Here is a 25,257-nt window from a genome sequence, read left to right on the forward strand (position 1 = left end):
GATTCCATTTGGAATGTGGAATCCATGCAGTCCTGATAGCTCTTGAGATATGCAGTAATCAGGTGGTATTGTCAGTAATATTCATTCCATGTGGATGCAGTGATTTTAAACGGTATATCCTGAAGTTTTCTCTGGAGTCCAGTAGTTCTTCCTTTAAGACATGTTCCACAGAGAAAATCCGATAGTAAATGATACACAAGGTTAAAATGATTGACTACAGGCTGGTCTAGTTTTTTATTAATTATTGCCGATTTGTGGTTCCTGAATTGTGTACGGAGGTCATTCACTGTACAAATTTTTTTCTTACAGCTTTGGTACTGAATCACATAAATAATGCATGTTGAGCGACATATAAGTTGCTGTCTTATTCCATAGGTCCTTCTCGTAACAGAATTAGTTACTGATGGTTTGTAAATAGTATTGACACATGATCCACCTTTTAGTCACAGCAATGATTCCTTGCATTTGTTACAACGTGCTTGAGTTCATCTCTCACAATAAGAGACCCTAAATTGGGAGCTCTGTGGTAAGCAGACTGGAGGTTTAGAAAAACCTTTTTCAATTTTTCACAAGTGAACAGTAAGGTAAATGTTTATTGTATTATATTTCTGTAGCTGGGAGATAATGGATGATAGCCAACCACAAATGGAGTTCTGTCACTTTTGTTTCTGCTGTTGGTATTCCAAATAAGTGCTTGCCTTGGTAACTGCAAAGACTTGTCAATTTTTTGCTGTATGATATGCAGAGGAAACCCTTGTCTTTTAAAAAAATGTAGCAAGCTCCTGTAGATGGTCTTTACAGGTGTTTTCATTGCCTCCGATGTTGAAATAAGCTGTACATTTTTCCAATGTTCTACTTCCTGCATTCCATATTCTAAATAGTTCATCAATGTAGCGTAGCCATACCAGTGGTTTGATCCTAGAAGCAGCACGTACACAGTTTCTAGTTTTCCCATGAAGATATTTGCATAGGATGGAGCCATCCGAGTGCCCATGGATGTCCCTTGTATCTGTAGATAGTGTTTACCATTCAAGGTAAAATTGTTGGATTTAAGGAAAAAAAAAAGTTGGTAAGCTCGTTTGTTGAGGCCTTCTTCACAGTTCTTTTATTAAGAGCTTCAGGTCCTTTTGAAGAAGCCCACCTTAGACCAGGACAACTTGGCCAATTTTCGCCCCATCTCCCTTCTCCCCTGGATGAGCAAGCTGTCGGAGAGGCACATTAACAACACCCTAGTGGATTATTTGGAATCTAATAATCTGCTAAGTGCCTCCCAGACGGGATTCCGTCCCTAACATGGAACCGAAACTGCTTTATTAGCAGTAACGGAAGAAACAAGATCTGTGCTGGACCGGGGGGGGGGAAAGCAGCCACAATACTATTAGACCTCAGCGCCGCGTTCGACACGGTTAACCATGCCACACTATTACATCGTCTAGCGGGCATGGGCGTGTCGGGCGCGGCCCTGGAATGACTGACCTCCTTCCTGGACGAGCGCTTCTTCCTGGTGTTTGAGGGCGAAGTAGTATCCTCGAAACAACCACTGAGTTGTGGGGTTCCTCAGTGCTCGGCCCTGAGCCCCACGCTCTTTAATGTCTACATGAGCCCTCTAGCAGGGATAGTCCGTCCCTTCGGTGTGCGTATTGTCACCTACGCGGATGATACCCAACTTGTGGTCTCCTTGGATCACAAGGAGGGATCACCCAACACCCTGGGGCCCTGTCTAGAGGCTGTAGCCAAGTGGATGCATTCTTCGTGTCTCAGGCTCAACGGGGAGAAGACTGAGATTATGTTGCTGTGCAATCTCGCACCGACCACTCTGGTTTCCATCTGGCCCGCCTGTCTTGTCCTAAACCCCATATCAAGAGCCTTGGAGTCTGGCTTGACAAAGCATTGGACTTCTCTGTGCAGGCCACCAAAACAGCCTCCATCTGTGTCGGACTAATGAGAACGCTCAGGAAGATACTCCCACTGCTTCCTTTCCAGGCGAGGAGAATCATGGTTCAGGCCTTGATTCTCTCCCGCCTGGATTATGGAAACGCGTTATACCTAGGAGCCCCGACAGCAGTGATCAACAGACTCCAAGTCACACAGAACTGTGCCGCCCGACTTCTGTTCAACATCCCTCGTTGGCAGTCAGCAAGGTAGGCCCTAAAAGAACTCCATTGGCTTCCAATTGCTGCCAGAAAACAGTTCAAGGCCATGTGCATTGTGCACAAAGCCTTTCACCAAACAGGCCCTGCTATTTTGCTCCCTTTTGTTGTACCCTACACTCCATCTAGAACCCTCCGCTCCAGCGTCTTGCATCTTGCCACCATTACTAAAATCAATAAAGCTCGATGGGGAGGCAGGGCTTTCTCACATATGGCGGGGAAGATGTGGAACTCCCTCCCGTCGAACCTCCGGGAGATCAACAACCGGATGGCCTTTAGGAAGGCGCTAAAAACCCACCTGTTTGTTAAAGCGTGTTAACTACCCATGCCCTCGCCACAACAATCAGTCGAAGCGCTGCGAGGCCTCTGGGTATGTACGCGCTATATAAATATAATTTTTCATTTCATTACATAATGCCATAATCCCATCCTCATATGGTATATTGGTGTATAATGATGTAACATCAAATGGAGCCAGAAGAGCATCATCATAAAATATGTGGGTTTGGTTTAATTTTTCAATAATCTGAAGGAAGTGACTGGTATCTTTAACAAATTATGCAAGTTCCTTTACAATGGGCTGGAGGTGCAAGTCGACAAATAGATAGTCTCTCAGTGGCTGTGTCATTGCCAGAGATTATGGGAAGGCCAGGATTGTTCATTTTGTGTATTTTGGGAAGCATATAAAACCTCCTAGGTCTTGGTTTGGGATGAAACAGTATACCTGCTGTTTTATCATTGAGGTTTAAGCTCCTGTACCTTACAACCATGTTCTTAATTTCTTTGTTCAAGTCTTCTGTGTGATCTGTTTCTAAAGGTTTGTAAGAGATGGTATCCATAAGTTGAGTCATTACCTACTCAATATAACCACTTACTTTCATGGCAACCACTGCACCACAATTGTCTGCCGGTTTTATAATGACATCCATTCTCTGTTGAAGGAGATGGAGAGCGTTTCGGGTAATGTTATCAAAAATCCTTTTAGGTGTTGATTCCTTGATGAGTTTTTTGATGGTTAAAATGTTTTTTGACTTGGCTATATCTTTGGCACCAATTGATAAATCTTCATGACATTTTCTCAAAGTGTCCTCTAGGGTCTTGTGTGCATGGAAAGCTTCCGGGAAATCCGGCAAGTGGGGCCGAAGAAAAAGGGGATGGGGCAAAGAGAGTGTATTTCCTGTGTTATTTCCCATAGGGATTCTGAACAAGACTACAGCCCGAATGGCTGGATGGAATTACTCCAAATTTGGCAGAAAGGTAGCTCACTGTCCTGAAAGCACGCTTTGTTATTTGGGGTAAATCTGTTAAGTAGTTTTAGAGATATTAAAAAAAATCCATATGTGTTAGGGTCACGATGCCTCCATGAATATTGACGATCTCTTGCAGAGATCTGATTGGCTGCCAAAACCTTAACCAGGAAGTATTGGCAGCTATCTTGGGACACAGCCTCAGCCGAGTCCCAAAAACAAAAAACCTTACAAAATAAAGAAAAAGGGGCTGGTTAGTAATACCCTGACCTTCCTAGTCTTGGTACTAGGGTCCCCCAGGGACCTCGCCAGGGCAAACATTGATTTTTGTAAAATCAATTTTGCACCAAAATCTTGAATATTCACAAATTTGTGGCCCAAAAAAAATGCTATCTCCCTGCTTGTTTTTATTTAAGCCCCCGGGTGGGCCAGGTACCAGAGGCATGCTTTAAAATAGGAAGGGGAATGCATGCAGACCCCCTCCTGTGGCTCTTAAGCCCCAGGGACCACCACTTCCTGGGTGCTTTATCGAAATAAGCGTGAGGGCCTTTGGACCTCCCCTTGTGGGGCCCCGGGGACCACCAACTCCCTGGGCCAAAAATATCAGTTCAAGGGAAGGAGGCCGTATCCGTCCCTGGGTTCTTCCACCTCTCTGGGTAGTCCCTTTAGACAGATGGGGGGGCTATGCGGCCCCCTCCTGAAACCATTTAGGTGTCACTGACCATGTCCTGAGTGATGTAATATGTGAGGTCATAAGCAGTGCATTTTAGGGTAGTAAGTTATAGTTAGCTCAGGTAAGTATTACTGCTGAATTTCAGTGGTTTTGTATGTGTGACATCTGAGCCGAACTATAACGTCCCTGTAACCTCTAGTGTTTTCAGTATTATATATATATATATATATATATATATATATATATATATATATATATATAATAACACGCTGAACCGGCGTATTCTCCCCTTCGATCGCGGAAAAGAATTACACAGGAGCCGTGGCCACTATTCTCAGGTGCAGATTTATTTCAGACACAATGTCCTACGCGTTTCGGAGTGATTCTACTCCTTCATCACGGGCTCATGTAGCTACTCATGTAGCTACTCACCAACCCATGCAGACACTTATACACAAAGTGAGACTGATACAGAAAGGTATATATTTGAACATTACTCGCTAACCCATGTATTCACTAAGATACACTTAGTCAGTTATACAATCAATTAAAAGATAATCATCCATTTAGACACTTAAATACCCATTTATTCTTCCATCGACCTTGAGAAATGCATATATAAAACATATTTAATTTTCAGAAAAACACATATTCACTGGATGATGTCATGAGTGATGTCACTGACCATGTCATGAGTGATGTAATATGTGACGTCATCAGCAGTGCATTGCGGGCGTGCGAGTTATAGGTAGCTGAACTAACTATAACGGAGACATTTCAATGGTTTTATATGTGCAAAATGTCCAACTAACTAGAACGCCCCTGAAACCTATGTTTTTTTTGGTGAATTTCTAAGGTTTTTTAAATGCTAATTCCTAACTATAACGTGCCTGAAACCTATGTTCTTTTCAGTGAATTTCAAAGGTTCTTTAAATGCTAATTCCTAACTATAACGTGCCTGAAACCTATGTTCTTTTCAGTGAATTACAAAGGTTCTTTAAATGCTAATTCCTAACTATAAAGTGCCTGAAACCTATGGTTTTTTCAGGGAATTTCAAAGGTTTTTTAAATGCTAGTTTCTACCAATGCCTACAGAGGTACGACGTGAAGAATGAAGAAAAAACACACAAAGTAACAAAAGAAATGCAGAAAGAAGCAACAGAAGTCCTCAAAGACGAAGAAAAGTGGAGGAAGAAGGAAGCCCTGCAGAAAGAACAAACAGAGGAGCAAAAAGAGGCCTTGTTGCAAAAGCATCCTGTACCCTTAACTTTTTCAGATGGGTACTGGTGGTAACTGACTCTGACTAACCAGTCCTAGAGCCAGTGCTATGCTAAAAGACACTTGGAATACAGATAAAACACCTACATACACTAGGGAACACTATGCGTTGGGGTACCCCTGTGATTACCATGGCCTCCTCTGTAAGACCCAAGTACATAATAGGGCAGGGGGATTAAAACTACCTCTTAAAACGGGCCACAGGGCGCGTTTCCACACTGGTGAAGGGAGTGGGGGGCTGAGCTGACATGTGCAAACACGCCCTGTGGCCGTTTTAATTTGGTGGATAAAGTCCCCTTGAATCCTGAGTGTCCCTTGGGTACAACTAACCCACCAGGTATCTCCAGTTAGCGCCACAGAGCTGTGTTGCAGAGAGGTGTAAAAAGGGTCACGGCCTGGACCACCTGTCTGCAACGCAGCGCAGTGGCGCTTACTGGAAGCACCTGGTGGGCGAGTCGGCCCCCGGGGCACTCTGGCTTGAAGGGGAATTATTTCCCCAACTTTAAATGCGCCACCGGGCGTGTTTGCACACGTTACCGCAGGCCCCCTCCCCTCACCTCACCACTGTGTAAACGCACCCTGTGGCCATTTTAAGTTGGGAGATTAAGTCCCCTTGAATCCTGAGGGTTCCTAGCATCAAACTAGCCCACTAGGTACTTCCAGTAAGCGCCGTTGCATAGAGGTGTAAAAAGGGACACGTCCTGGACCACCTCTCTGCAACGCAGCACAGTGGCGCTTACTGGAAGCACCTGGTGGGCTAGTTGGCCCCCAGGGGCCCTCAGTATTGAAGGGGAATTATTTCCCCAACTTAAAACATGCCACAGGTCATATTTGCACTCGTCATCTCGGGCCCCGCCCACCTCCCTTCACCACTGTTTAAACACGCCCTGTGGCTGTTTTAATTTGGGAAGTCCCCTTGAATGCTGAGGGTCCCTATGCTCCAACTAGGCCACTGGGTACCTTCAGTAGGCTCCACAGAGCTACGTTGCAGAGTGGTATAAAAAGGGGCACAGCCTGGACCACCTCTCTGCAATGCAGCGCAGTGGCGCTTACTGGAAGCACCTGGCAGGCTAGTTAGCCCCCAGGGCCCTCACGATTGAAGGAGAATTATTTCCCCAACTTAAAATGCACCACAAGGCGTGTTTGCACACATCACCTCAGGCCCCGTCCCCTCCCTTCAACACTGTGTAAACGCGCCCTGTGGCCTTTTTAAGTTGGGAAATGAAGTCCCCTTGAATCCTGAGGTTTCCTAGAGTGAAAGTATCCCACTAGGTACCTCCAGTAAGCACCATAGAGCTGCGTTGCAGAGAGGTGTAAAATGTGGCGTGGCCTCTGAACACCTCTCCCTGGCGCATACTGGAGGTACCTGGTGAGTTAGTTGGCCCTCAGGGACCCTCAGTATTGAAGGGGAATTAATTCCCCAATTTACAACTCGCCAGGGGTCGCGTTTGCACAATGGTGAAGGAAGGGGGCGGAGCCTGAGCTGACATGTCTGCAAACCTGACCTGTGGCGCGTTTTAAGTTGGGGAATTAATTCCTCTTCAATCCTGAGGGTCCGTGGGGCCAACTAGCCCACCAGGTACCTCCAGTATGCGCCAGAGAGCTGCTATGGGAAATGTCATAGGGAAAACACGTTTTGGGATCCCCCCTTTTTTCTCGGCCCCCGGTTGCCGAATCACCCCGACCGGAGCGCCCCACGAGAATTGAAAATTTCACGAAGATTCGTCAACCGGCGCTAAAGTTATTGCGAATAGAATGTTGTGGCTTTCCTATGGAAAATAGGTCCTAACTATAACTACCTACTGGTGACTGCCAGTAGGATATATATATATATATATATATATATATATATTTATATATATATATATATATATATATATATATGTCTCCTCCTGCTCTGCTTTGGAACACAAAAAGCAGAGCACGGGGGAGCAGGAGGAGACGCAACGGATTTAAATTCCATGTTAATGGCCCTAGAACGTCTCTACGAGGGAGTGATTAGAAAATGGTGGGAGGCAACCTCGTTGCAGAACTATATCGAGGTTAATCGGGTACCGAGAGGCCTTAGGATCTATACGATACCGGCCTATGAGAATCCTGACCCCCTACTATTGGATGCATGGGCAGAACACATAGCCCAGTCATGTAAAGGTAGCCTAACAATTTTAGTGCGTTTTGCCTGGAGTGACCGTGAAAAGGCTCTGGCTTAAATTAAAGATCTGGAGCATGATTTATCTAAGGAGGAAGACCAGGTGAAATTGGAAGAGAAACGTGAATCTATGAAAAAACGATTAAAGAAATATGAGGAAAAAATCAAACAACGGAAGGAAGAGAAATTTGAAAGGGACGAGAGAGATTACAGCATGGGAAGGGTATTGACCTTCTCAAGAAAATATGACAACCCCAGAAAGGAGTTAAAGAAAAAGACACCTGGACCCCCAATAACGGTACCAGAGACATCAGAATCTTCTGTAACGGGAGATGAGGTGTCAAGTGAAGATGGAGAAACGGGTGTGTCACCTTTTCACGAGGAATTCAAAGTGATGCGCAAACAGCAGCTGGAGGGAGGGAGGGGGAAACCTCCAGAAAGAAGGGCGGGAAGAGGAAGACGAGGCGGGGTGGGGGGGCTGGAGCAAGAAACATCGTAGGCTCGCCACCCGTGACCCACAGCAAGAATTTCTACAAGAAGAAAAATTGAGTGAAGAGGACAATTTGACGTTAATCAATCTGACACCCAATAAACTAACTGTGGAAGAAGAGTCTATTCTTAAACTGGGACTTTCCTTCTGTCCCCAAAAGAACTTTGAATTCGTACAGACGAGTTCATAGCCGTCATGAATCCCAGACCAAACAACCATCTTTGAAACAATTAAATGGGTTTTTGTCCGTGCGGCTGCTGCAAAGCGTGCAAATTCAGTAAACACACTTTATCTTATAAAATCCCCGGTTTGACAGTACCTAGAAAAATACAAAAATTCTTAACCTGTACAACACCGTACGCGATATACTGTTTGATATGCCCTTGCGGGCTGAGATATGTTGGGAGCACCACCCATCCAGTAAAGATCCGCATATTAGAACACATGCGAGCGATCAACAATGCAGATGTGACTTATCCTGTCGCTAGACACTTTGAAAAAACACATGGGCGTAATAGGGATCTGATAATGTACATGTGCTTAGATAGTGTCCCTGCAAGTGTAAGAGGGGGTGACAGACTTCTAAAATTAAGGAGGTTAGAATCACGGTATATCATCGACTTACAAAGTAAGATGCCGAATGGCCTGAATGTTCATGAAGAACTGGCCGTTCATCTAGGTTAATGTCCAAGTATGTATATGAAATTGATGCACGTGTTCTCTTTCTTTTTGCATGGTTTGATTCTTTCCGTAATATGTATATATATTTATTGACATGATGTTTTACGACATGGAACTGAAATAGGATGACAAAGGTATGGAATTAACAAGCAGACTGTAATATAATACAGAGAGCCCATCCAGGGCTTTAGCGTGAATAACATATAATGAATATGTACGCAGGAAATGCCCATCTAGGGCTAGATGTGTGTAATGATTGGTTTATACTGCTTGTCATTCCATTGTAATTCTAGGAGACGATGAAGTGTTGCGATATTTATCGCGTCTCTTAGAGTTTAGTAGACACTGCAATATGGAGGGGTGTTGAAATATAAGAATGAATTTAGAAAGTCCTCTTTCTATGACCATGGTAAACATCATGTGATGCATAAATTATACGTGTGGCCGTGGCGCGAACTGTGATACAAATTGATGAAGGCTAACGCCGAAACGCATCTTTGTGTGCCGGAGTTTTTCGAATAAATATTCTCGAGAAACTATCCCCCGAGAGTGCTGCCAATCTGTGACAGGAGGAATCCTGAAGGATTTGTTGAGCGTTATACTTGTGACGGGCACACCCCCGTCAAGCAGGCACCCGCTTAGTAGTGCGGAAGGTTGGTGTTGTTGGAGCAGTGATATATATATATTATATATATATATATATATATATATATATATATATATATATATATATATATATTATTCTCCAACTGGTAATGTAGCAGCGCCTCTGCCACTATTCACAGCGCGCAAACAACAATATTCGTCCGGAGTCAGGCTTGACAAATTACTTCTTTATTTTGTCATTAAAGTGCAGGGTGCAGGGATCATCAAACAGACGCATTTCGGGCGCGGACGCCCTTGCTCACTGTCACATATATACATATATACACAATCCAAAATTAACTATATGAACGAAGCTTATAGACATTTAAATGACCAAGCATATTACAGGAAAGTTATCAATAATCTGTTAAAACATCTAACAGAGATATATTGGGACAAACTTGGCAATTGGAAGGATTCGGGCCTGTTACATGATGAAGAAGCAAGTTGAATTTCTAATAATGCCAACTATTTACTTCCTAAAGGTGCACAAAAATGCAAAGGAGTCACCGGGTAGACAGATTGTTTCGAGTATGGGTTCTCTCTTTGAGAAAACTTCTCCTTTTTTAGACGTGTTTTTAGCAGAAAAAGTCAAACAGGTGAATTCATATCTACGAGAAACCAAGTATTACTTATATCATTTACAAAATATTCAGTGGCAGGAACGCTGTCAATTGATTAACATGGATGTGGTCATGCTCTATACCTGCATTGATCATTCTGTGGAGCTGAAAGTGTGTAAATATTCCTTGAGCAAAGAGGATATATCCAAACTGGAGCATGTTAATGAGTTAATGGAAAAGTTGGACATAATACTAAAAATAAATTATTCCTCTTTGACTATGAGGTGTACAAGCAGATCCGCACCTCCTGGGTCGGAGAAGATTTTATGAGCCGAGGAGCAGATTTACTAACTTGAATTTCCTGCGTGTTAGTTATGCCCTATCCCTGCCGTGTTCCCTTAGGTATACCCTATGGAACTAGCACTGACGGCATGGCTTCCTTAGTAAAAGCTAATGAAGTCTACATTTGATATCTCCACTGTTGACCAGTGGCTGCTGTCTCGACTGAAACCATCACCATAAAACTTGTATTAAGCGAACTTGAATAGGGGGCTCGTGTCGACTTCGTCCAGTCAGTTGAAAGTGGGGACAAGCAATTTTCATTCCCCCTAATCCACGCCTGATCTGCGCTCCTGCGCCCTGGATCTGCTATGTGCCTGTTGTGTGTGTGCACTGGCGGGATCGTGGAGAATGCTGGACGTTTCAGTCAACCGTGATGACGCTGATATCTCTGCTGTTCGCGCTTAGTACTTTGGCTTCAGTGTTAGTACAGCCTTCTGCGCCCATAGGTGTTCTTAGTTGTATTCACAAGAGGAATCTGGTGAGAGAGGCGACAAAAGAGGCTGCTCCTTATTGACTGCTTCGAAGATGCTGACCCCCTTGGTAGTTGAAGCGCTACAGCATGGGTGGTTAGTGAAAGCATTCCACCACCTTCAGGGGAGGCCCTGCCCTACAGAACTTTGACAGGAAGTGACGTCATCAAGAGTAGAGGGCCTTGGGCTGGTGTCTCATTGAAGCCCTTCTGGCGCCTGGTTCCACAGCACCTTATGATCTGTCTTACCGCAAGTAGCACGGTTCAGCTACCATAGGACCAGGCTCTCCTAGGGGGAACAAATGATAAAGGACCCCCAAACCACCCATCTACTTTTATGCTCTTCTCTCCCCATGGTGCAGACCAACGAAAGGGTCCCCTACATCATCGTTGCTACGGGCTGTTACACTCCTCTGACCATGGGTTCTCCAGAGAGAGGGCGGATGCAGAGGGAACCAAGGTGTGCACCTCCACGGCCAGTGGTACCGCACTCAGGGGTCATGCTGTCTCAGATTACAGAATGCCTTCCTGAGGATACCCGGCAGAGGGCAGCTGGTGGTCGAGGTCAACCTGGAATATTGCAGACCGGAAGAGGGCAGCAAGGTGCCCCCCTACGCCCTCCCCCCCATTAGCGGTCACCCTGGAACATTATTTAGGGCATAAGTGGGGCTTATGTGACCTCGCTGACATCAAGCCCACGGACAACTTCAGGGCGGAGTCACGTGGAACCGCCCCCCCCCGGTGCGCCGAGATGCTGTGGCAAAATTTTCCGGATCCAGTCTCACGCCTGAGGATAATTCTACGTTAAGGAATCTGCGGCTAGAATCGTCTCTACCAGATACATTGTTACCAAAGGTAAGTAACTTGTACACCGGTAACACTAGTTTTGATCTTATTATTGGCTATAGGTTCACAGGCGTCCAACCCAGACTCCCTGTCAGCACAGGCACATAAGATGAAATACACTGATTATGAGGCAATGAATTGGCAAAGCAGTCTTAAGGAGTGGGATTGGGTTCGATTCTGGGTCGACCCTTACTGCAGCAGACATTCCATCTGTTATCTTGAAAAACCTTGACAACTGTGTCTTATCCAGCCACTAGATGGCAGGAGTATGTACACCATGCGAGTCAGCAACCACTTACAAGCTGTAAACCAATGTTACAGGTAGGCAACAAAGTCCTAGCCAGCACTGCTGTGAGAGCTGTACTTTTATCCTACAAAGGAACACCCATTTCCGTGAGTACGGTCTCTGGCAATGCCCTCTGCAGTGCCAACGGCCGAGTGTTAACTAATAGTGGTGAAACTCCGATCTGTCACTTGATACAAATATTCAGTATTAAACTTTGGTTCTCCTGTGCTCTAAGCCCCTTACTTCCTCTTAGATAGTGTCTGTGGTGCTCCCACGTGAACTGAGTGGTAGTGCAAAAAAAAAAAAAAGAGATTGGCAACAATTGTATATCTTCAAAAAGCAGAACAGTGTATTCTTGGATGGCGAGGGTGACGAAGAGTTCTACATAGTCCATGTGCACACAGGCTTAGTTTAAGAAATTCCAAATTTGCCAAGAGAGTGCTGTAACACTGCTATTGCACTATTCCTTCTGTGTTCAATAATAAACAAGTGCATGCTCTTATATGGCCATTTGCATTTGTATAGAAGTGAATGGCAGCAGGTATATCGCACTTCTACTGAGGTATATTGCAATGACAAGTCGTTAACTGATTGGCTAATGTCTGCCTTAACAAAAGTTAAAGGCATCCATGTAGTTTTCAGCTACCGTTTCCCTGTGTGCTGCGGTACACCTTGTAATGTAGTTATGTATTAGCTTTGGTATTTTTCCAATACCTATTAAAGTGGTAATAAGTATGGAAAAATATTTATAGGTTTGTGTGTGTATAATATATATATACACCTACATATCAATTAAAAAAATCTGGAGTACTGCAGTACAATCGGGGTATCACTTTTTTGTTTTGAATGTTGAAAATTTCGATATTCACCATAAGACGATATATTTTATAAAGTATTTATATATTTGAACATATTTAAATATGCTTAAAACAAGTATACAGAGTAGCTTGTTAAGTACTAAAAATTAATTACTGTGCTACTTAAAAGAAAAAAACGCCATTCCCAATACAGTGCTACAAAAATATAGAGAAGTTTAGAAATAAAAGTGGTAACCTTACAAAATAATGTTGCGGTACTGCGGTAGTCCCTCACTATTCCCTATTAATAGAAAAAATATAAAGAAACATAACTATTTTGCAAAACCTATTGCCGTTTTAGTAAAGGGTTAATAGGTAGGGCAAAAGTCCCAAAACAAATACCTATATTCGAAGGGTAACGCAGAATATGGGCAAAGTGGACCTAAAAACATCATGCCTGCTTTTAACTTTTGTAGAGCCAATCAGCTAATGATTTGGCATCACTATGTACTCTGAAATTACACTGAAATACACCAATATTTTGCCAACATACCGCACAAACAGATCTCACACATTTTTAAATAAATGAAAACGTATCAAATAGCACTTACCTGCACTACCCAAGCTAAATATCTGCGCATCATAATATCTAATCCTGGGCAAATTTTTACAAAATCCAAATGATGGATTTCACGATATGCACAGTAAAGTAATTTATTGAGTGTAAGCACTTTTTGGGAAACTCACTAGATTTGTGTAGTACAATATATATTTTGGAGAGAAAACATTGACATCTTTTTACACACTTTAACGCTACATTTCCATTACTTTATACACTCAAGTTCATGCCACTCCACTATCTAACTGTTCACTGTACGCCACTCCACTGTACTCAATTTACAGTGTGCTACTCCAGGTTATAACACTACAGTATGCCCCACTACATTCCACGCAAATCCACTATGTTACTCCACTCTGCTCGACACAGTTGGACTGTATGCCATTGTAATGTACACCACTATACTCTTCGCTATTATAATGTTCCCCACTGTATTCTACCCTGGTCATTGGGCACGCACACAGTACAATGTACCTGTTTGGAGTGGCGCAATATGAGTGACAGTGTGCCTTGGTTTTAGCAGCGACCCGACGGAACGGTAAAAACGGTGATGAGGAGATGGCATTCACTATGAAAAGGTATATTTACTACAACGACCAGAGTGCTTAGCGAGGACACGCCCAATGGGGTTGGACTTAGCTAATTTAAATCACTGCAAAATCAAAGTGCACCATTCCCCTCTTCACCTCACGCCATGCCATGATTAAGGAATCTCCAGAAACGCGTAGGCATAGTGGCGTCTACTTCCCTGTGAGGACCGTGGTATCCTGTCACTGCCATCCGAATAAACTTGGTGAAAACGAACACATTGGGACCAATATGGTACCCATACAACATGAGTTCCAACTGCCCTGAGATCTATCAAGACAGGACCTTTTTGATAACCTAACTAGCTGCCCCTTGGCTTAAAGACTTGTCATATTATGGGCCTTGAGAGGAGGCGAGGGCACATGGCTTTGTGACTTATTTTGACTTTCTGAAGCCCCAATATTCAGTTTCCCCAAACAGCATGGGTTATTTTGCAGATAGTGTCTTCCAAACTCTAAATTAGAACACATAAGACACAAAATATGAGCTATTATGCAAAACCATAGAATTTCTACTATATTTCTACTCCATAGAATAACTAAAATCATTTAGTATTCTTCTGATTATCCTACCCTTAGCATACTTCTCCTAATCACAGTTTTAAAATGCATCTCGGTTAATTATATGTTCTCTGTTGTGCATATTTTAAATATAGCTCATGGAAAATAATCATTCTTTGTACTGTTTAAATGCCACAGTCTAAAAAGTATTCATAGATCTCCATATACTTTTGCGGAAATCGTTAAACAATATTTCTCCGATGTTTCAATCAAAAGTCATTCTGTGGTGACCATTTATCCATTTTACATATGCTCTTTAACAGAGAAGATTTTCATAAATCGGTTCAAGTCCATAGGAGTAAATGGCACAGTCCTACAGAACTCTCTTAATCGCAGTGTTTTAGCACACCTAATTTCCTACTGCTAAGTAACATCTGAAACTGCAATTTTGAACAGGCTGAGAACTGAAACAAGCAACACAGTGACGAGTAACACTGTGGGTTCAGATTCCAGATGTTTTCTCTATTGCATGCTTTATCCAGTACCCACCATGATTATCTTCGCCAGAACACTCGAGTCTAACTTACTTCCTTTAAAAGATTGAGCAAAGTTACGTATGTGAAAAAACTCTCCCCATGTTAAACTTTATTTCACAATTTTGGATTATTTCCAAGTGCTCAGATATAGCCTCAAGGGTATGTGTGAGAATATAAAACTGTGTGGGATTTGTATAATTTAATTTTCATTTATTGTAATTGGATATGGGAATTTGTTTAATAGCACTTCTAAAATTATAGTTTGTACTGTATAATTAGGACTTCAAAATCAGATTGAAGGTGTTCTAATGTTTTCAGTACGTTTTTCATTTTTCTAGTACTTTATACTGCCCCCAAAACTGGAGGAGCGCTATATAGACTTTGGCATCCTGAGTGCTAAAGAAGCCAGCTATATTCTAATTGCAATCATTAACAGTAATCCAATTGAGGTGAGTGAATATCTGTTTATTTTGTATGTACTTGTGTTCAGCTTAAAATTTATTTTTTCATTATAAATGTTGGTACTGAGTTATGTTATTCTTTTTAGTTGGCACTAAAAGGCTGGCATATTTTAGGAGATGGACTAGCAATAGAGCTCCTAACAACTGAGAAAGGCAACAGAACTACGATTATCGCAAATCTTCCAGAGATAGAAAAGTCTGCGGTATCAGACCAAACTTCAGTAAGTGAAAAAGTTACATTAAATGTGTTTATTGTATTTATTTTAACTAACCCGAAAAATAACCTTTCTATGATTTGTCATTAACTGCCTTTTTCTTAAGGAACCGCGTTCAGTCCAGCAGCAAAATGATGATGCTATGAGGTTGTGTTAAAAGACCCTTATTAAACTCCATGTGTGTCTGAAAGGCTTATTTCTAAATCCTATTCCTGATCCCAAATCTGGTGTTAGGTGTTTAGAGTATTGACACCCTGATCTATAGTCATCCACAACCCCATTTTTTCGATTAGCTTTTTTGTCTTAGATATTGCTGCAATGATATATCCGGTAACTACCATGCATGACTTTTCACATCACCCACTTCCCTCTCAGAAATTTCCTCCCAAAATCTGCAGCTTAGGATAGTATTACATTGTAGTTGGCTTGGAAAGTTTAGGTGAACTTGAAAATATAAAGGAAGTAATCCTGGTGCATTCTGTGTGAAATCGGTCATGGTCAGTACACGTAGGTTAAACCGCAATTCCTCATTAAATACCTACTGCTGTAGAAAATATAATCAAGGGGGTCTCCAACACTGCCAGCACCATAAGTTCAGTGAACAAAGGGGCGAAGGATCAGCAAGTGGATATAGCCCCGTTAACGATACATCCAGCAGTAAGTTTGTCGAATGAATATTCAGTTTTGGAAAGCAACGATCCTGAAAGTTCCTCTATGGAGTCATTTGGCACTTGTAATTTTGAGCAACAAGGAGCTGTAGAGGTCAGTGGTATTACCAATAATGGTGCAGCAGATATAGCAAGAAAACCTGAAACACCGTCACTCTCCCTGGTGAATATCCTTTTGGCAATGAAGGATGAAATAGCTTCCAGATTCACAGTGTCTGAGAATAATCAAGCAGAGATGATGAGTAGGTTCCTAACCAGGGAGGCCAACCAGGCAGCAATTCAAGCCTTTTGTGAAATATTAACAAAAAGATTGGACAAGGTTACATTAAGAACCGAGGCTATGGAGAAAGAAATCCCGAAGATGAAGGACTCTATGAGGTCTACCGAAGCGGAAGTAGCTGAACTATCCGCTCAGAATAGAGAACTGAAAGAGGACCTGAGCGCCTAGAAAATCATTCACAGCTGAATAACCTAAGGCTTTTAAATGTTCCTGAAGCCCTGGAGGGGTCCGATATTAAGGGGTTTGTAATTTCTCTGTTAAAAGGAACTGTCTTGAAAGGACCGCAAGAAGTGGATCTAGAGCATGAAATCCAAAGGGTGCATCGTGACCCCTTCAGAAGGAACCCTGCTAAGCAAAACCCAAGGAAGATTTTGGTTAATTTTTTAACATATTCAGTCAAAGAGCAGATCCTGTCCTCTGCCCTAAAAGAAGGCTCCATCTCATTCAATAGCTATAATCCCTTCTCCTTCCAAATCAGATCAGATATCTCTCATGTAACCGCAACTAGACAGTGGGAGTTGGGGAAAAGGTTGGAGGAGCTGAACAGTATGGGAGCCAAGGCACAGTTGAAGTTCCCAGCACTACTTCGTGTGCTGTGGTACAATCACATGCACCAGGTAAAATCAGGCAAGGGAGCGGGCGCCCTCATCACAAAGATTAAGGAGGAGCGAGGGGCGAAGAAGTAGGGGGGAGGTAAGTGATAGGAAAAAGTTCTTGATTTCACTGGAACTGGCAGGAACTCAATCAATATAGGTTTTGGCATCTCAGGGGGGGGGAGGAGCCGAATAGGCTTTGCTTATTGAAAGGGAGGGTTCCTCATGGGAAGAGGGGGCACAGGGGGTTTGGGGTAGGGGTGAGGGGAGGCACACGGGTGGGGAGCATTGGGTAAAAAATGAAAAACACTCTCATCTCACCTTAGTTCGTAATGTATTCTACCAAGTAGGGGTGACAGCCACGCAGGTCATACAGGTAGATTGGGGAAATGGTAGGAAACCAATGCCTAAGGGATAGAAGGACCATCTTTATCTCTTGGAACGTGAATGGGTTGAGGTGTCCCCGGAGGCAAAGGCTATTCCTTAAAGATCTGGAACTGTCCTCTGCGTTGTTTACTGCAAGAGACACACTTGAGTTTTATAGAAAGTTGTTTAATCTTTTCCAAAGTCCCTTGGATAAAATGTTTTAGTGTGTCGCAACAGACGTCTCACAGTAGGGGCGTGGCAATCCTGGTTAAACAAGGAGCCCTACGCTCCATCAAAAAATCACAATCAGATCCCTCTGGGAGGTGGTTAGTGGCTCAAATCACAATAAACAATAGGGATGTAGTTTGTGCTTCGGTCTACGGCCCCAATGTAGACACTCCGACTTATATACTTAAATTGCAATCAATACTGACACTGGAGTCACCTCCTTATATATTGGGTGGGATTTTAATGTCCTGTTGGATCCTTCAAAAGATGGGTCTTATTTGAGTTACTATGCAGGCGCTCCAAAGATTCGTCATGCATTATTAAACATGATTCAAGATTTAGATCTGATGGATGCATGGAGAGCTCTGAAGGGTGAGCAACAGGCTTCAGGTTCTATAGTAAGAAACATGGTCACTCCTCTAGGATTGATTGTTTTTACAGATAGACACATTTATAATGATATAGAGGGGATTTCAGTTATACCAATGCACTATTGCAGTGTACGTATCAGAATAAAGGGTCGCAGTTAGTCAAGATGGACGCTAAATAGGGCCATGCTTTCCGACCCAGAAGTGATCGAGACTATGAAGTCTTTCTCTTTTTATTTTTTTTTTCTTTGAATATGGAACCCTCAACTATGGATCTTAGCTTACAAGGCAAGCCTAAGGGGGAGGCTACATGGCATCATATGCTCCAAGAATAGGGCAGAGGCTGGGGTGCTAAAAAATATTGAGGAGAGAATAAGTCAGCTGGAGAAGGAGAGAAATGGCCTAAAGAACGGGGACTCGGAACATCTTTCGCAAGTCCTGCAAGACTTGGACGAGGCAAGACAGGAGTATAGAGGGACATTGAATGCAAGGTGTAGAGCGCATTGGAACGCTAGAAATATGCAGAATTTTGAGTATGGGGAGAAAGCAGGAGCCTTACTGGCATGGAAAGCCAGAGTTGACCGTACCAGGAATGATATTAACAAATTGTTCATTAATGGTATTGGAGAGACATGAAGCAGAAATGAGGATATGCAAACCTGCCTTCTTTCTCTTTTTTCGGTCCTCTATAAAGAGGATTTGGCTCCATCCCCGCGTTCCATTCGCTCGTGGCTGAGTAATAAATTGCTGCTCTCCTTGTAGGAGGAGAGCAGGAACAGCCTAGATGCCACTTTCACATTGGAGGAAATTAAAGAGCAGATTAAAAAATCTGAGAATAAAAAAGCTGCTGGTTTTGACTCACTCCCAAGTGAAATATATAAGCATCTCACAGAAGAGCTGTCTCCCGTACTGGGTACTATTTTTAACAGTCTATTATCTTGCTGTCAGAGTTCCCAATTCATAGAAGGCGGCAACAATCGTTTTGATTTTAAAGCCAGGCAAGGATCCTTCACGGGCAGATTCTTATCGTCCAATCTCCCTGCTAAATGCCGATTATAAGATCTTTATGGGCATATTGGCAGGGAGATTGGCAAAACTGGTCCCCAAGCTGATACATACAGAGCAAAAGGGTTTTGTGGCTGGAAGGTACATCCAGGAGCAGACACAATTGTTAATAGGCAATATAGATCTAGCCACTCAGAGATCGGATCCCTTGGCCGTAGTTGCTTTGGACGCGGCCAAGGAGTTCAACAGAGTCTGCTGGGTGTACCTCTGGGAGGTTTTGTAGGTAATGGGTTTTGGTCACATTTTTATCCAAACCGTATGAAATTGTTATCAGGGAGCCTCGGCGCGGATTCTCTTAAATGGTCTATTAACATCAAATATTAACATCCAGCGAGGAACCAGGCAGGGGTGTCCGATTTCGCCCCTTTTATTTAACATATATATAGAACCCTTGGCGCAAGCTATAAGGTTAAATGAATCAATTTGCCCCTATAGGTCAGAACAATATAGCTCTAAATCAGCTCTCTACGTGGATGACCTGATATTATATACAAGCGACCCAGAGGCGGCCATCCCTCGGATTGAGGAGTTAATGGCTGAATTTGGGTCTATGTCAGGCTATACTGTCAACAGATTAAAAACGGAGGTAATGTGTTGGAATCTGGATCAGTGGAGGGGATCAGTTAGTACAGAGTTTAGATCTCTAGGGATTTATATTGTGAAAGACCTGGAAAAAAATCCCCAGATTCATCTAAATAGAGTGACCAAAGAAGTAGAGCGTCTTTTTAGTAGATGGAGAAATCTTCCCTTAACCATTTACGGGAAAATCAATCAGGCAAAGATGGTCATTCTCCCTGAGCTTTCATATCTATTTACCACTATACCTGTAACCTTCCCGAAAAAGAGCATTAGCAAGGTACAGAGCAAAATCGGGAGCTTCGTGTGGGGGGGACAAAGAGGTCCGACTGGCTTGGAAGAAACTTAGACGGAGACTCATCAAAGGCGGGATGGCCCTTCCGGATATAGGTTTATATGCAGTAGCGTTCCAGTTTAGGAGCATACGGATGCTACTTGCGAAACCAGATGAGTCAGCCTGGGGTAGGTTGCTGGGGGAGATGGTGAGAGTCGAAGGAGGCAGAGGAGGTGAGGCCTTTCTGTATAAGTTTGGGTCCCCAAGATTTTTTAAGCAGGTACGCCTGAAGGTTCTGAGGGCAGCTCTGGAGTTGTGGCACAGGGCGAGACTCAGTTGGGGGATAGGTTACTATTCGGACCTCGCTCCCATCTGGGGAAACGTCCGGAACTCCGGAGTGCCTGAGACAGTCTGGCGGTGCCAATAGAGAGGGCAGGTATTAACACCTGGTTTGAGCTCGTGGACTCCGAGGGAGTTCTCCCCTGGGAATACTTGAGAGCTAAGATAGGCACAGGACTATCTAGATTTAAATATCTACAGTTAGTGTCATGATATGATGCAGAAAGGGAGGAAGTAAGAGGAAATGGGGTGATTGAGAGGCTGTGTCAATCTGCCCTCCCAATAAAGAAAGAAATCTCAATATGGTACCACCCCCTATTAGAAGCTGAAGATCTAGAGATTCCTTCCTTAGAGGCGACGTGGAATCAAACTCCCTTGGCACCCTTAATAGTCCCTTTTCGAGCCATCATTAAAGACAACTATATAAGTATATAAAACCTGCCTGTCTGAAAAAGAATAATTTCTTCGTCATTAACAGACTCTATTATACCCCTGTAAAGATAGCAAATTTCGCTCCAGCACCTCCTCCTAAATGTCCAAGATGTCATACACTTCTAGCTAATGACCTTCATGTCTTTTTTGAGTGTCCAGAATTGGAATCATATTGGAAAGTTTTGGGTGACTGACTTAGAGACATTTTTAAATCCAGGATTGATGTTAATCTTCCCCTAGTTTTATTTGGAAATGATGCCCTTTTTTGCCAGACACGGTACAAAAGGGGGTGATGATGGACGGAGCATCTGAATCAATCAAACACTCACACCCAGTCAAAAGATCTGGGTTTAATCCATCACCGTTCTTTAGCCCACTCTGCCACCCCAGTTCAGACATGGCCATATGCAAATCAGTCTGACCCTGTGCCTCATGGGAACAGTGCAGCCCGAAATGCCAAGCCATGTCTTCCCTGGACCGGAAACAAGCTTCCCAGGACCGGTTTCTGGCATTCCAGCCGTCTTCAGCCCGGCTTGCTTGAATCCAGTGGCAAAGTGAGCAAGGGTCTCACGTCTGAGCATACCCTGCCACACTTATGGCGGCCAAAAGCGGTACAAAAGGGGGTGGTGATGGACGGACAGCCCCACAGTTGCATAGAGGTCTCTTATTATATTTGGTCTTGTTGGAGAGGAGAGAGATTTGTAAAAAATGGAAAGATCCCCTCCCACCAAGAAGAGAGGACTGGCTTAAGGCCTCATTTGTTATGGCCCGGCTAGAATATGAAAGTGTAGAGGATAAGTCATTTAACATCTGGCATCCTTTTATGAGCATGGGGCGCAGCTTACGATTAATTTAGCCGGCCCTATGCTTACACCAAGTCCCGTACAAAAGGGATGGATCGGGCGACCCAAGTGAGTGCGGTAAGCCGAGAGGCCCTCAGTTCGTGAAACCGGCTTTATAAGACCCGCAGAGGCTTAAAGGGTGAGATGAGGACCAACATTTTAAAAAAAAATACAATTTAGTACCTACTGCTCGCTTAATCACTTGCCTGTTAGGGGTTCAGTACGTATTACAATTGTGATTTACTTAATTTGCATGATTTCAAAATTTCCTCTTTACCAGAGACCTGACTAACAGAATGGCAAGGGCCATACATTCTGGAGGCAGTCCCACGGGGCTGCTGCACCTCATTCAGCCTACGGGAAAAATAGGATGTGGCTCTTTAAAGAAATGTTACGTTGAGATTGACACTGCATGTTATGACAGCCCCTAGTAGTATGTTCTCCATCGTGTCAGTCTACCTTCCTTTGACGCATTGAGTAGGTTAATTCCATTATTTTTGTGATACTGAGACTTTACTTTTTTTGTATTTCATGCTGCTGGTAGTTCAACCTTAACAAAAAACAACAAGTGATGGACTGAATGTGGATCAATGTCACACACTCCCCCAGTCAAAAGATCTGGGCCCAAATCCATCGTTTTTTTGCACTCCACACCACCCTGGGTCAGATAATGGCTTTATGCAAATCAGCTCTGACCCTGTTGCCCCATGGGAACAGTCCAGTCCGAACTACAACAGCCATATCTTTCCCAGACCGGAATCAAGCATCCGAGGACCGGACCGGTTTCGAGGTAACACCTCTCTTCAGCCCGGCTAGCTTGACTCCAAGTGGTGTGGAGTGCCTGGGACCCATGTCTGGGCATCCCCAGCGCACTTAGGGCGGCAATTGCAAAAAACAAACAAGTGATGGACTGAATGTGGATCAATGTCACACACTCCCCCAGTCAAAAGATCTGGGCCCAAATCCATCGTTTTTTGCACTCCACACCACCCTGGGTCAGATAATGGCTTTATGCAAATCAGCTCTGACCCTGTTGCCCCATGGGAACAGTCCAGTCCGAACTACAACAGCCATATCTTTCCCAGACCGGAATCAAGCATCCGAGGACCGGACCGGTTTCGAGGTAACACCTCTCTTCAGCCCGGCTAGCTTGACTCCAAGTGGTGTGGAGTGCCTGGGACCCACGTCTGGGCATCCCCAGCGCACTTAGGGCAGCAATTGCAAAAAACAACAAGTGATGGACTGAATGTGGATCAGCCGGGCTGAAGAGAGGTGTTACCTCGAAACCGGTCCGGTCCTCGGATGCTTGATTCCGGTCTGGGAAAGATATGGCTGTTGTAGTTCGGACTGGACTGTTCCCATGGGGCAACAGGGTCAGAGCTGATTTGCATAAAGCCATTATCTGACCCAGGGTGGTGTGGAGTGCAAAAAAACGATGGATTTGGGCCCAGATCTTTTGACTGGGGGAGTGTGTGACATTGATCCACATTCAGTCCATCACTTGTTGTTTTTTGCAATTGCCGCCCTAAGTGCGCTGGGGATGCCCAGACGTGGGTCCCAGGCACTCCACACCACTTGGAGTCAAGCTAGCCGGGCTGAAGAGAGGTGTTACCTCGAAACCGGTCCGGTCCTCGGATGCTTGATTCCGGTCTGGGAAAGATATGGCTGTTGTAGTTCGGACTGGACTGTTCCCATGGGGCAACAGGGTCAGAGCTGATTTGCATAAAGCCATTATCTGACCCAGGGTGGTGTGGAGTGCAAAAAAACGATGGATTTGGGCCCAGATCTTTTGACTGGGGGAGTGTGTGACATTGATCCACATTCAGTCCATCACTTGTTGTTTTTTGGTAGTTCAACCTTAGTCCTTCTGAATTTGAGAGAAATACTTTTGGGTTGGGGACTCTGAATGCACTTGATGAAGGACCCCACTCTTTCTGGTATAACATCTTACACCTGCTTTTGATTCATAGCATGTTAGAAGTAAATGAGTATAAGGTTAAAATGGCTGTTTAAGTTGGACCACTATCTAATTTTGTACTCTGACAATCGAGCTCTGTTTAAAAAAAATAAAAAAAAGGTGCCAGTAATAGTCCATAGCCTTTGTAGAACCGGACCTAGATGTAATTTGACGCTGACCCTGAGGAAGTGCAGGTCAGATACACTAACCTAGTTTTCTTCTGGTCAAAGATTTTACCTTCTTATTGTAGTGCTTTGAGTACCAATCCACTACAGGATGACACTTCTAAAGCCCCTCTGGGAAGCTACTGAGTCTCACAGCAGGGCCACAGACCATAGAGACCACAGCAGGGTTCATCCATGATCAACTGGGCAGATGTACGAAAAGTCCTCTTGAGCTTTTGTGTCCCTGTAGTTTTAACTGGAGGTCAGCCAACTGAGCATTGAAGTCACTTATGTAGTCATTTTCTCAAGACAAGCAGTTCCAGTCTTCCTTCTTCAGGCAGCATGGCAGTCCTTCTGGATCTCTTCAGGTCCAGGAGTGTTCTGATTTCAAGTCCTGAGGATGCTACTTTTATATCCAGTGCCAGCTTGTGGGTGGTGAACAAACCCTTTGTCTACCCCCTAAACTGGTTGTTCTTTCCTCTTCCATGGGTTTGGCTCCAGCCTGACTAGTGAAACAAATGGCAAGGCAGGCTGGGTGTCCGGTTTCTTTGTGTGTGCTGGGTCAGATCCCTTTGAAGTGTAATCTGGACAGGGGACAGCTCCTTCCCAGTTATTCTGTCAAGGTGACCCATTGCCCTCTACACCCAGGTCCTTTGTCCACTGTCTGGATCCAATACACATTTCCCCACTGGGATGCCATTAACAGCACTGATGCAGCTTGCCACTCACAGAGAGGCCCCAGAAACTTTAGGCAGGGAAATGCAATTCTTGTAAAAGTGGCATGTAAAACATTAAAGATACATTCATGTCCTACTTTTTGAATACCATGCACCCTGACCTATGTGTCTTTAGGGCCTACTACCTTGGGGTGACTTATAAGTGTTAAAAAGGTAGGTTTCGGTCTTGTGGTAAATAAATAAATAATACCCTATTTTTGACTAGACATATATCATAACAGATAGCTCAATAAATAAGAGTCAAAATTCGAGGTAGTAGGAGTTTTGCAGGTTTATTACAGCATAAGGACAGGAACAGGACAACCTGCATGGGAATAGGATGACAGGGCCCAGCAGCTGCTGGGGCTCGGGTCTGGGATGAGCGCGCTGACCTTTAATAACAATACATGAGCATATATACATAACGCAAACACATAGCATTACATTGCAGTAGGCGTAGCAGTGGGTGGAGCAGAAGGCGTGACGCGAAACAGTCGCGAAAGATAAGGGCTAAAGAGGGTGTAACTGGGTGTGCACATAGACATGTGATGCAAACGTAACGGAATATGTCATGAATGGGGCGGAAACCATGGAGGGGGCTACCTGAGGAGCCGGGACCTCTAACCTAATGGTGCGCGCAAAACTGGCAATGACGTATTACTAGGAGAAGCTGGGGGCTATGAACTCTGTGCTAGGAGCAGAGACTAAAGTCTGGAGGGTCGGAGCGACATGTACCTAAACCCTATCTGGTATCTAATGTTTAGGGAACATGTTGATATAAACTAGAAGTCATGAGGGGAAAAGCTAACAGACTCTAAGGCTAGAGCATGCATTTATTCTACATGTAGTGCGTG

At 43.9% G+C, this 25,257-nt stretch overlaps 1 protein-coding gene across 1 annotated transcript in view; it reads left to right on the forward strand.

The window, feature by feature from the left end:
* The window catches only part of TMEM131 (transmembrane protein 131), a 1,081,228-nt gene that overhangs the window by 552,240 nt on the left and 503,731 nt on the right, over positions 1-25,257 (forward strand). Inside the window, exons 16-17 of the mRNA XM_078658243.1 lie at positions 15,198-15,308; positions 15,407-15,541. Of these exons, the coding sequence (XP_078514369.1) occupies positions 15,198-15,308; positions 15,407-15,541 (246 nt within the window). The remainder of the gene's footprint in view (positions 1-15,197; positions 15,309-15,406; positions 15,542-25,257) is intronic.

This window comes from Lissotriton helveticus, chromosome 8 (assembly GCF_964261635.1).
Source record: "Lissotriton helveticus chromosome 8, aLisHel1.1, whole genome shotgun sequence".
NCBI classification, from domain to species: Eukaryota; Metazoa; Chordata; class Amphibia; order Caudata; family Salamandridae; genus Lissotriton; species Lissotriton helveticus.